This window comes from Colossoma macropomum, unplaced genomic scaffold (genome assembly GCF_904425465.1).
Source record: "Colossoma macropomum unplaced genomic scaffold, Colossoma_macropomum, whole genome shotgun sequence".
NCBI classification, from domain to species: domain Eukaryota; kingdom Metazoa; phylum Chordata; class Actinopteri; order Characiformes; family Serrasalmidae; genus Colossoma; species Colossoma macropomum.
The window spans coordinates 23434411-23447223 of NW_023494802.1; the positions used below are offsets into that span (position 1 = coordinate 23434411).

Consider the following 12813-nt stretch of genomic DNA (forward strand, 5'->3'; position numbering starts at 1 on the left):
TTACTTTTTTTCTTGTATCCTTATAAGTGAACATACAGTACTCCTACTTAAGCAGGGACTTTCAGTTCTATTTCCACTCCTGCAAATTTATGCATTGTTGTAAAATATTTTATTAATGTGTAAATTATGTACACATTTGAATCGAGGAAATTCAATGCATCTCTTGCAGATGTTTGTTATTGTCACCTTCTTATGCATGTTGGATTACCACAAGCATGTATACTGTGGCAGCTTTTAAACTAAACAAAATATGAATATTTTTTTTTACTTGGTGGGGCTTTAACGGCTTAGATTTTCTTGAATGGCTGGATTGAAGGATTTGAGAAACAGAGCACACCCAGAATGTGTCATGGAAGGAATTTGGTGTCGCGCATGCATGCCTTGCGAAGAGAGCATGTTAAATGCAGACAAATGTGACTGACTGAATAGTGTTAGAGAAATAGCACTGAAAGTGTGTGTGACACAGGTCATTGTAGGACAAGGTTTTGGCTTGCAATGTGATCAACTGGGGAAGTTGCTGAAGTTATACTAGTTACATTAAGTCAAAGAGGTTCAGTAACTATAACCTGACTGATATATCATTTGGCTAGATTTTGTGTCAGAAGGTGGGAGGGCATTTTGAAGAACTACAACTGTGACCCTCCAGCACTTCCTGTGTAGCCTCTAAAAATCCACTTTAATGTTCCACTGATTTATTGATTTATTGACAGTTGCTTGTATTTTAAGTTTGTTTAAAGATTTGAAGTGCCTATATTTAAAATTTTTTGGTGTTTGAAATTTTTCCAGAGGTCTATTTATTTTAAATTAGTGTGATTTTATGCACCAATTAAAGCCACAATTAATTTTTACATGACCAATTTCCTGCCTCCCTTTCTCCCTTAGAATTAAACAGGCTATGTTTTTTTTATAGGTGTGATGATTATGCAGTGATAGATGTAAATGGGCTATGTTGTTATTGGCTGCCCTGTATTGTGTCTCTTTCAAAAAGCAGTCCAGACTGAAAAGCTCATTATAGCATCAGCATTTATGGGCAGTGACAACTGATGTAGGCTGAATAAACACATATTCACTATATGGCCAAAGGGATGTGAACACCTCTCCTAGTTATTGAGTTCAGGCATTTCAGCCACACCCATTGCTAACAGGTATATAAAAGCAAGGGCATAGCTATGCAATCTCCATAAATAAACATTGGCAGTAGAATGGGTCTTACTGAAGAGCTCAGTGACTTTAAACAAGGCACTATCATAGGCTGCACCTTTCAGGTACTATTATAGTGAAAAGGTCTAGTTATAGCCACAAGGTGGGGGGGTGACTCCATAGTAATGTCCATGGTTTTGGAATCAGATGTCCAACAAGCTCACATAGATGGATGGTCAGGTGTCCACATACTTCTGGCCATATATTTTATATGTAAACAGTTGTTTTTATGACATCACAAAAACGAAAAGTGAAAACAGACTGTTTGTAGCTTAATTTATATACATGAACTGTAGGGGTGTTATTTACATTCTTAAAGCACATTCTCGCATTCAGCGAGTGTGTTTACATGCATTTAGCAAACCAATAACTGCAAAAGAATTTTTTATTTTGTCAGTAATTTGTTCAACACGTTTAAATGCATTTTGGTAATCAGATAAAGGAAAAACTCTGGGTCTACATCAGTCAGGAAGTAGTCAGATTTCTGCTTTGCAACCCACCAACTCAATTAAATGTACATTGTGTATACAAGGATGTGATATAAAATTTAAACATATTGTTTTTTGATTAATATTAATTAATTGATATGTATTAATGTGTATCATCTAGAAGATGTTTTCATCAAGCATGTAGGTTTCAGCAATACTCCAAAAGTAATTTGTTTCCATTTAATGGGTGCTGTCTTAAATGCTGTTTACTATCTGGTTATGTTACTAAGAAAAATGAAAGAAATCAGAGTAAAGGTATACATGCACTGAAAAACCTGATTATTAAGCCAAAATCCAGGTCTCTTTATTAGATTTCTTGAAATCTGATAACAGCTTTAATCTGATCTAAGAAATCAGAGCGTGCTGTGTACATGAAAACAAAATCTGATAATAATTGCATTATTGTTGTGCATTTAAATGCACTCCATGTTTACATTCTACATCAAACTCTTTCATTTTATAAAAACAATGATTAAGGTTAAGTTACAGCCATATTTGTCAATTCACAGTTGAGGTTGAATAATGTCAGAAACTAAAGCACTGTTTAACTAAAATTATTAGAGCCTGTTTCATTTTTGATCACATTAAAAGAAGTTGGCCAGTATTATTAGTTATCAAGATTCTTAGCTCCCTTCATTTGACATTAGTACAGGTGTCTCTTTTACAGATGCGCTACAGATGCATGGGGTTGTATGTGCTACATTTGAGTATTGAACAATAGTGTAGTAGAAGGCGCTGAAGACCTCTTGGAGAGTTTGTCATTGTATGTGTGTGAGTGAGAAAAACAACACTTTTACATTCACTCAAAGAACAGATTGCTTTTGTAAGCTCCACTTTCACCCTTCTTACACACTGTTCTCTCCCTCTCTCTCTTTACATCTTTCTTTTTTCTTTTCTCTGACTCTGTCTTTCTCTGATTTCTTTCGTCACTCTCTCTCTCTCTGTGTCTCTCTCTCTCTCGTTCAAGCTTACAGCAGAACTGGGACAGTGACTCTGGGAGAAAAAAGGCTTTTTTCTCTCATCTGCTTATTCATTCATTCAGTGACACGTTTCATAGTGTATGTGCGTGAGAGAGATAGAGAGAGAGAGCCTCTTTGTTTTTACAGGTCACTGGCACTGTAGCTCACACACTTCATGCAGATAACTCTCTCGCATGATCACCACACGCACACCCCCCTCACAGTCCACTTACACATCCTCTGATAGAACCTGCTGTTTAATGGTTTTATTTTACCTGCTACATAGACATTTTATTTTGGCCATGTAAATCGCCAGCATTTTATCTTTTAATTCCTTTTAATTTCGTATTCCACTTGTTTTCTATGCAGTCTTAACAAGCACAATGACTGAACAAAGGGAATGGTGTTTTGTTCCCTTTTTTTCCCTTTTGGCCTCTAAGCCACAGCCTCCTTAATCCTTTAGTAATTAATATTATAACAATAAATATTCATTTAATGCAGGCTATCTCTGTAATCCTTCATTAATTAACAGTTGAAGGTGAACTGAACAAACAAAGAGTGGACTGAACGCTAAACGAAGCCGTTTTTTGTTTTGTTTTTCACATTTACGTCTTTTCCACTCTGCCTCTGTTGCTCTGTTGCTATCTGCATGCTGTTATTAGGGGGCCGTATTAAAGCGCTCTGAGGGGAATTGATTTCTGCTCTATTCATCTCCTCTGTCTGCTGCTACACAAAGGCATCAAGGGTGATGTCATTCCAGGACAAAGCGTTTCTGCGGGCTGAACTCACCAGCGATTAGGGGGATGGAAAGTGTGTGTGCAGCCATGTGTGCATGTGCGTGTGTGTGTTTCACAGAGTGGGTCTGATTCCCCGCCTCCATCACAATGGTGGCTTTAAACTTCTTAATTAGACACACGTGCCAGTAGCTTGGGCCCCGCTGGGAGCGCTCCGGTGGACGAGGAGCAGCAGGCTCAGTCTGGTTGAACTGCAGCCCAGCACTGATCTGAGCCCGGGGCAAGAGAGAGGCAGAGACACTGTGATACAACTACACACCCACAGCAGCTCTGTGAGAAAGTGGAATAAAGAGAGGATGTGTACAGTGTGATTGCATACAGTTGTATTCATTTGGTTGATATTTGGTTCTGGTCAAATTTTTCTTTTAGTTGATTCTCTAAGTGAAAATAAGTACACATCCTCTACACAGAACACACGTCTACACATTTAAATGCACATCTACTGATTATTTGCTGCACATTTCACACATTGGAAAAAACTACCCTGTAAAATTGTGCCTGTGCAAAAGTTATGGCACATTTTCATTTTATTTTTAAAATATGTTAAACTCAGAAAATAATTACAATTTATACAGTAAAAGTTGCAGAAAAACATTTATTCACTGTATAGGAACCCCACTTCAGTTTCCACCGTGTTCCGTGTGGTATGAACATTTAGAAACAGGCATCATTTGTCAAACAGTTGACATAACATCTATGTCAGGTGACATTACGTTGTTGTGATACATATAGTATATATATGGTTGCCATGACATAAAAATAATAGCAACTCAAAAGTTACTTCTATGCAGTGACCCAAATGTCTCTATTTTAACCCTAAATATTGAGTTATCACATATATACACGTGTAAATACTAACTTTTATATAACCAACTGTCATAAATGACACCATAAGCTTGTATCAGCTCATGACCTTCAACTCCCTTAACTCTCTCCAGTGTTGGAGAGCCAAACTGATAATGGCTCTTGTCTTTCTTGTCTGTCATTCTTGTCTTTTTTCTTTTCTTTCTGCTATTTTATTGAAAATTTATGTCCTCCCAACTTTCTTTACTCGGTTTTTTTGGCAGTGTAAGTCATTGTGGCTAGTTGTGGAATATGCAGTTTTGGTGTTATTTCTTTGCCATTATTTCTTAGAATTGTGACTCCTCACAACTCAGGGGAGACAATCAATTTTCTGTGGGGCTCCACAAATGTGTTTTTTTTTTTCATTAATTTCAGTGAGCAACAAGGGATGAATTATTTAAACAAAGTGGCAGTATGATTTTTCATCTTTTGATAACTGCAATTTCTAAGGGTTCAGTCTATTGTAGGTTGCTGTTACATATAAATGACTACAGTGAATTTTTCCTTGCCACTTCCATGGCTTGCTCTTTGACAATATCTATGGAAAAATATATACAAATAGAGTTGGACTGAATGTCCATTGGCAGTCACCACAGTTCAGCAAACAAATCAGGAAGATCCTTCCAACAGAAATGGTGGACAATCAGAAGCCCAGAGGCTAAATCATGCACAGATCCATTATGTGTTTAACCTTATCTTGGGTCAGCATGTTGTGTTTTGTGTCCCGCCACCCATTTTTTAGCCTATTGTAAGACATGGGAATAACTATAATCCTCACAGTGACGTGTGTTGTCTCAGTGTTTATGTAGGTCAGGGCAAGGCCTCGTTTCTCCTGCGTGGCCAGCCTGCAGTCACACTACCTCACTTACTACCGCACTGGGTCACTAAGGCATCACTGTTTAATGATCTTCGTCAATCCGCTGTAGTCACACAGTCACTTTTAACACTCTATACATCACTATAGGGTTGACTGCCTGATGCTTTTTGACACGAAGGTCGCCCTGTGAGGAGATTGATCTGGACAAATTGGTATATAGAGTTAGACTGGAAGTTGGGGGTTGGCTCACAATTGGCCTTTGGTTGCTCTGGTCAAGGCAAGTTAAAATCCACAAGATGCTAATAGGCTGCCATGGAACAGTGGAAGAGGTCAGTTTCATGTGCATGTTTAGATTCACCTTACTTTTTGTGGTCCACATGCGCAGATAATTCAGTCTAGCCTATTTGATATAGAAGATAAAGTGGAAGGTAGACAGTGGTTGTATAATCAAGACAAAAACTCTATCTATAAATGCTATTTCAGCCTTTTCAGCCTTGCTTGTCACCAGAGAGTGATTTCTGTCACTGTGAATTCATCACATTTACACTCTCATGCAGGAGTTTGAACACCCCTGGTAAAATGACATGATTTGTTGATTTTCTTGGTGAAAGTAGGTAAGCTCGGTTTCTACATTCTGCAAACTTTCTATTTACTTGTTGAGTTTAACATATTGAAAAAAAAAAACACAAAATATATGTTGGATAACTTTTGCACTGCCACATTTTGTGTTTTTGTTAATTTCAGCAAATAAACAGTAATTGTGCATTAAAATGTATAGTGAGTTAATGAGTTAAAAGGAACTTTGCCGAAGTATCAGGACGTTAGGCAAGATAAGGTTAATCGCTATTGTCTTCCAGACTCAGAAGAAAAAGAGCCTCACTACTCTGCTGAACCTGCCTGTGATTCATGAGAGCCAGAAAGAATGTTAAAGAGAAAGAAGATGTTGAGATTGTGAGAGAAGGCAGAGTGGGAGCTTAAGTAGGAGTTTCATGGGCTTGCTGGCACTGAACACTGTAGTACTGATGGGGGAGGTGTTGCTGCAAAAGTCTGACAGCTCTGAGATCTGAAGCTTGTGTTATGTTTCTCTCCCGCCATCCTTTACAACCCCCCCCCCCCAGCGTGCTTTCAGTGGTAGAATGATGCTTTGTTCGTTGAGGAAATGTGCACACCCACATACACACACATACATGCTGGCACATCCACACTCTTTTAACTTGGTAAGGAAGCTAATATCTTTATTCCTATGTTCTCAGGGCCATATATTCCTGGGGTTCTATATTCCCTGACACCTTTATTTTCTCACTGAAATTTGTAGGAAACAGTCCCATGTTTCTAGGACCCTATGTTTGCCTTTGTAATGTTGGAAACATCTCTATATTCCTTCACAGGGTCCTATGTTCCCTCATGGAAAATAGATCCCATATGGACTAAGGTCCACACCTTTAGTATATTTACAAAAGTACATGATGTTACATGTTCTGTGAATAATCTGACATTTCAGTAATAACAAGAATGGAAATCTATTCTGTTTTAAGTAACAATTATATTTGAACATCACAATATTAATAATATGGCCAAAAAATTATTACCAAAATTCATACTAACAGTGGAATCTTTGAGCACATCCTCTACCCTCCATTTAAATACTAACATGCCCTCACATCAACTTGCCCTCACCATTTCCTCTGACCATTCATCTCATGCTTGTTACTTTATTCTGCCAACTTGCTAGTTAGTAAGCTAAGGGCTATGCAACTAACAACAAAAAGAAGGGCGATGCACCACACTTAAACCAGACCAAGCAATTATCCAAAAAAAGTTAATTCTACACTTCAACTTCTGTTTTTATGTTTATATCAGCTGTTTTCATGGCTCATGCTAGCTGATCAAGATTACTGTGCTTTTTCCCATTAGCTATAGCTGCTGTATGGTACCTTACATCAAGTAGCTGATTGGAAGGATCATCGTAGAACTTGCCATTGCACCATGCCAAATATATATATATATATATGCAAACTCAACTAAAGTAGATCTGGCATGGTGCAATGGCAAGTTCTACGTCCTTAACATCTAATTGCATCTTCTCTGAACAACATCTCACTCCTTATATCCTTCCTTCCCACCCTCTTTCCAAATATCCCATCCTGTAAAAAAGAAGTCACAGTTGGTAATTATTAAGGTCATTTGCTTTCGTTGGCAGCGAGGAATAGTTGTCTGGTGCCAAGCTATTTGGAGTATGGGCTACAGTCATTAACAACAACCAATCCAAGGTCACCTGAGCAGACTTTAAATAACATGACTTTGTTATCTGTCATTACATTCAGTAGACCACATTTGGTAATGATTGCTAATGCATGCACTATTGCATAAATTGCCTATGCTGTGTTTTGTACTCACTGGGGAGTGGCCATGTACCTGCCAGAACGAGAATGGGAGATTAAAGAGCATTATGATGTATGAGTGTAATTATGAAATGCCCCCTTGTGCTGGTTTGACTGTCAGCGGTGATAAATTCTCCTACTTTTGAAGGACAAGCACACAGCATCAACTGGAAGAGCTCTATGTAGCCTAGTGCTAGTGCTCTGGCTTGTATTGGCTTTACCTTATGGTTACTATGCTAGTAAAGACAACCATATATCCAATTAAGACCATAGCTGTATATACTGGGCCTAGATTTTAGACCATAGAGGTAAATAGTGTTAATTTCATGGCCTCTTGAGGAAGGAATTTGCAAAAGACATTTGCCATGAATGTGTACTGTAAAGTCTGAGCATTTAGGCTCAGACCATTAGCAGGAGAGAATGGCAACAGTTACGCTAAAGTTTGAAGAAAAGTGCTGTATTTCAATTTGTCCACTCTAGAGGATGTTACCTTATTTCACTTCGAAAATCAACAAAACATGTGTTATGACTAAGGGTGCTTATACATTAGCATACAGCTGTATGTCTTGTTCTCTTCCTCACGCACAAACTCTTTCTTTCTTTGTACAGGTCGTGCTCTGTTGAGGCTGAATGGTGAGAAGTTGGAGCGTATGGGCATCGTGCAGGAGACACTGAGGCAGGAGGTGCTGCAGCAGGTCCTCCAGCTGCAGGTCCGAGAGGAAGTGCGCAATCTACAGCTGCTCAGCAGAGGTGAGGACTTCATTTCATGCTTTGACAGCACAGTAACAAGTTTAAAGCCATGTAATAAGAGTTCATATATGTCTGGTAGAAATTGGATGTTGAATTAAGCCTAGAGCCTACACACTCACTGGTCACTTTATTAGAAACACCTGCACTGTAGCTCCACCTCACTAATCTAGAGTTGTAGACTGCAGCCCATCTGTTACCAAGCACAAATAGTGGTCTCTGTCTTCTAGCTCTTCATCAATGATCAGTTGAGAACTGTTCTTAGCTGGATATTTCTGGGTTTTTGATAATATTTGGGTATTTAATGTTTACAGTACTGAAACTTCTAAAAACAATAACAGAAAAAAATGAACAGCACCTTTTTCTAAACGATTCTGAGCCATATATGCTTTATGTGGGACAGAGTTTGTATTTTTATTTTGTTTAATTTGATTTGTCCATAAGTTGCAGTCGCCGTGTACTGTTAAAGTGAAGCGAATTGCTTCTCTGCCAACTGTTGGTCGCATTGGACGTCTCGCTAAAACACAAGCAGGAGTCGTATGATAGTTCTATGCCCTGAAGTGGCCGAATATTGTTTGGAACAATTAATGTTTCAACACAAAACATAATTATCTCCCTCTCTCATCTACTCTTTTAAACCATTATAATAATCTCCTGCTACATGTGCACAAGTAGCTTTTCTACTGACACATGCTGTTTCTCATGGAAAATCTGATTGATACATGCTCAGCTCTTTTGCACAAAGTTCATCCAGCAAGAAAGGGCAGAGACAGCAGGGTATGCATCAGCTGTGGTTGCTGTGTCGGTTATATGTGTGCAGCTCTGTTTTGTTGCCTCTCTCTAAATAATTCAGATGAGAAAGGAAAAATAACATGATAAGTATGACATCATGGTGTTAATTATGTATATGTTGGTAAAAAATACTTTTTAGCATTTACTTTAGGGGGCAGGAGGTTACTTAGCTGTGGGCTCTAGGTTAGGGAACCAGCCTTGTAACCAGAAGATTGCTGGTTCAATCAGTTTGCTGGTACCTAACCCCTAACTGCTCCCTCTCATTCTCATTTTCTTCTTTTTACACCTCTGTGCTAGTCCAGAAACTGACCAGTGATGAATGACATGAGGATAGCTGCCCATTTGAGCACGGCAGCAGATGTATAATTATACATCTGTATAGTGGAGCTATTAGATATGCAAAGCTCATAAAGTGACCAGTGAGTGGAAGTAGAACCTAGGTGTTTTTAATGAAGTGAATGCTAAGTGTAGATTGCAGCTGCTGATCTTTTTATTTAAACTTTACTTCATTGGTTCATTATAAATTCCATTCTTGGTCTTCTAACAAATTGAATTTAAGGTCCAATTAGTTTTTTTTACTGTGCTCTACAGCAGTTCATCAGGGATATTCATCAGGGATAAGGTGTGCAGTGTGAGGGGCTTCTCAGGCTACAGGTGCTGATACAGCTACAGGCCGTGTTCCTGCTTGAGCAAGTGTCAGACCCCAGTCTGGCCCCTACATTAACAGGAAACAAATTAGAGCCCATTTAAACGCTGTGTCAGGGAATTCTTCTGCTAGGGGGGTAAATTTAATTTAACAGTTCACCACATCTTGGCCTATGCACCGTAATAGAGAAAACTAATTGAGCCGCTCGGTAAAAAGGATGGAACACCTGGGAGTTGTGAGAGGTGGTTGGATGATGAGAGTCCAGACAGGTGGAGGGGTGCTGTAGCTGGTTGTGGGGGTCAAATAAAAGTGCTGTCAGCGTTGATTACTTTGTTCCTGATAGTTGCCATCACCTGTCAGGTTAAGTTAAGCTCAGCGCAGACAGCCTGTCCAGTCTACACTGCTGTAAAGGCCAGCTGATCCCGAGTTTATTCTTAGATGTGCCAGCCTAAGTATTTGTGATGGCCCACCGAGTGGAGATATAAAGAGAGGACCCCTATAGCAGCCTGTCATATTTGATTTAGTTGCCCCAAACTAAAAACATGAAATATTGAGTAGAAAAAGGGTGAGACGAGCTTTTGGAACTGAGAGCTTTTCCTCACCATGGCTTTGCTGCAGAGAGACACAGAACAGAGCTGGGAAGAGAAAGAGAGAGAGAGAGAGATTGTTTGGTGTTGCTCATGTTAATGAGTAAGAGCGTGTGTTTCTGTTTACCCTCCAGCCGTCCTTCAGCCTCAGACACACCTTATGTCACACTTTCAGTCTCTCTTTCTATCTCTCTTCCTCTCCCTTTCTCTCTTCTTCCCCTCCCTCTTCTCTCTGTCTCTATCTCTCTTGCTCTCTCTCCTTCCCACTTTCTGTTTTTCTCCTCATTTCTTTCTTTCTCTCTTTTTCTCACCCCCCTGTCTTTCTGTATTTCTCTCTCTCCCTTTTCTCCCTTTCTTCCCCTCCCTCTTTTCTGCATCTCTTGCTCTCTCCTTCCCACATTGTTTTTCTCTATTTCTCTCTCCCACTTTTTCTCTAATTTTTCTCCTCCCTTTTATCTTTGTCTCAATCTTTCTTGTCCTTTCTCCTTCTTTCCCTCCTTCTTCTTCTCTTTCTTTCTCACCCTCCCTATCCCTCTTTCCCCATTTTTTTCCTTCTTCGTTCCGTTTTTCACTTTCTTTTCATCTCGCTCTGTCCCTTTCTCTCCTTATATCTCTCCCTCCCTTCCCTCTTACTCTCCATCTCTCTATCTGTCTCTCTGCCTTCCCTCTGTCTATCTCTGTCTATCTGTGTACCTTCATTTCTGTACTGTCCTTTTTCTCACTCTCTCTTTCTCTTTCTCTGTCCCTCCCCATCGCTCTTTCTCTCCATCTCTCCACCTTTTTCTATCTCATTTCCTCTGTCTATCTTTCTCTTTCCTTTCTCTTTTCACTCTTCTCATTCTGTCTCTCTTTCTTTCTGTCTTTGTTCTTCATACTAGTTTTCTTTTACTCCCCGTCTCTCTGTGAATCTTTCATCTCCTTTTCTTTTTCCTTCTTTTTTACCCTTTAAGCACCCTTTCTGTCTCTTAATGTTCTTCTTTTCGTATTGTCATTTTTTCTTTCTTTCTTTCTTTCTTTCTTTCTTTGTTTCTTCCTTGTTTGTTTGTCCTCTGAAGTTTCTTGCTGTGTTTTTGCACCGGGGTCGGTGTGTGTGATGGATTTCTGGAGGGTTGTGCAGACAGATGGTGAGATGGTGTTAGGTGGAGGGAAGGAGGAGAGGTAAGAGAGCCAAGAGATAGAAGAGAGAAAAAGTGCTGTCACACTTTTTACAGCTTTTCTATACTAAAACACAAGCCTTTATCAAAACACCATTCTCTAAACCGTGGTCTCTAAGTATGTCAAAATTTTTGAAATTCTTCTTTGATAAGCAAATTAGCTTCTGTCTAACATTCTGCACTGTTATATTTAAGCACCATGAGATGTGTGAGATGTTTAAAGCATTAGAGAAACATAGAAAGCCTACTTACTGCAGCTGTCTAATAGCGCCATGAGGAAATTTATGGAACAGACCCACAGTTTTTGGGGGTGGGGTGCATATATCATGAAATATGTAGAGGGCATGTTGTGTTTTCAAAGAATATAAATAAAATTAGGCGGCACGGTGGCGCAGTGGGTAGCGCTGTCGCCTCACAGCAAGAAGGGCCTGGGTTTGATTCCCGGCCGGGTGACCAGGGTCATTTCTGTGTGGAGTTTGCATGTTCTCCCCGTGTCTGCGTGGGTTTCCTCCGGGTACTCCGGTTTCTTCCCACAGTCCAAAAACATGCAATCAGGCCAACTGGGCATGCTAAAATTGCCCCTAGGTGTGAATGTGTATGTCTGTCTGCCCTGCGATGGACTGGCGACCTGTCCAGGGTGTATCCTGCCTTCTGCCCAATGACAGCTGGGATAGGCTCCAGCACCCCACCGCGACCCAGAAGGATAAGTGGTTTAGATGATGGATGGATGGATAAATAAAATTATTGTCATGAAAAATCAGTAGGTTTTGATGACGAAGAACATGCTAGTCTATAGTGTCTGCTTGAATATTCTACAGTTATGGGCTCATTGTGTTTAGAGGAACATGTCGTCACAACTTTAAACCCATTTTAACACAGCTCATTTTAATGATCTCTAAAGTAAATAACATCTGTACTAGTTCTGCATGTCAAAGCAGATTCTGCCTCTGAGCATATTTCTGGGAATTGGGTTGCAAATATTATTTGTATTCCTCATTGCTGTCTATCATTGCTCTCTGTTTGTGTTACTCATGCATTAACATGCTTCTCCAGTTATTTGAAATTGCTGTATTCTAATGAGTGTACAGGTAGAGCGAAGTCATTCTGCCCTCTACAACCCCCCTCCTCTTCTCCTCCCCTGTTGCATTCACTCTGAAATGTAATTTAACCGAGAGCAGGGCAGATGCTCCCCAAGCCGTCATTGCTATTCGTGCTGAGCCCCAGCCCTTATTACCTCTGCCGCAAATCACTGCCCAAAATGCTACCGTAATAGTCCAGCAACGTTCAAGCACAAAAGCAGAAGAGAAAAAAAGTGTTTACAGATCTCTCTCAACAGACACTTTCTCGTCTGCTGCCTCTTTGTTCAGCTTTACAGAATGCTGCTATTGTGTCCAAACCACCGGCT

The 12813-nt window shown here is 39.8% G+C and overlaps 1 protein-coding gene across 1 annotated transcript in view; it reads left to right on the top strand.

Annotated features, from left to right (window-relative positions):
* The window catches only part of samd10b (sterile alpha motif domain containing 10b), a 117333-nt gene that overhangs the window by 92362 nt on the left and 12158 nt on the right, over window positions 1-12813 (top strand). Inside the window, exon 4 of the mRNA XM_036591960.1 lies at window positions 8092-8232. Within this exon, the coding sequence (XP_036447853.1) occupies window positions 8092-8232 (141 nt within the window). The remainder of the gene's footprint in view (window positions 1-8091; window positions 8233-12813) is intronic.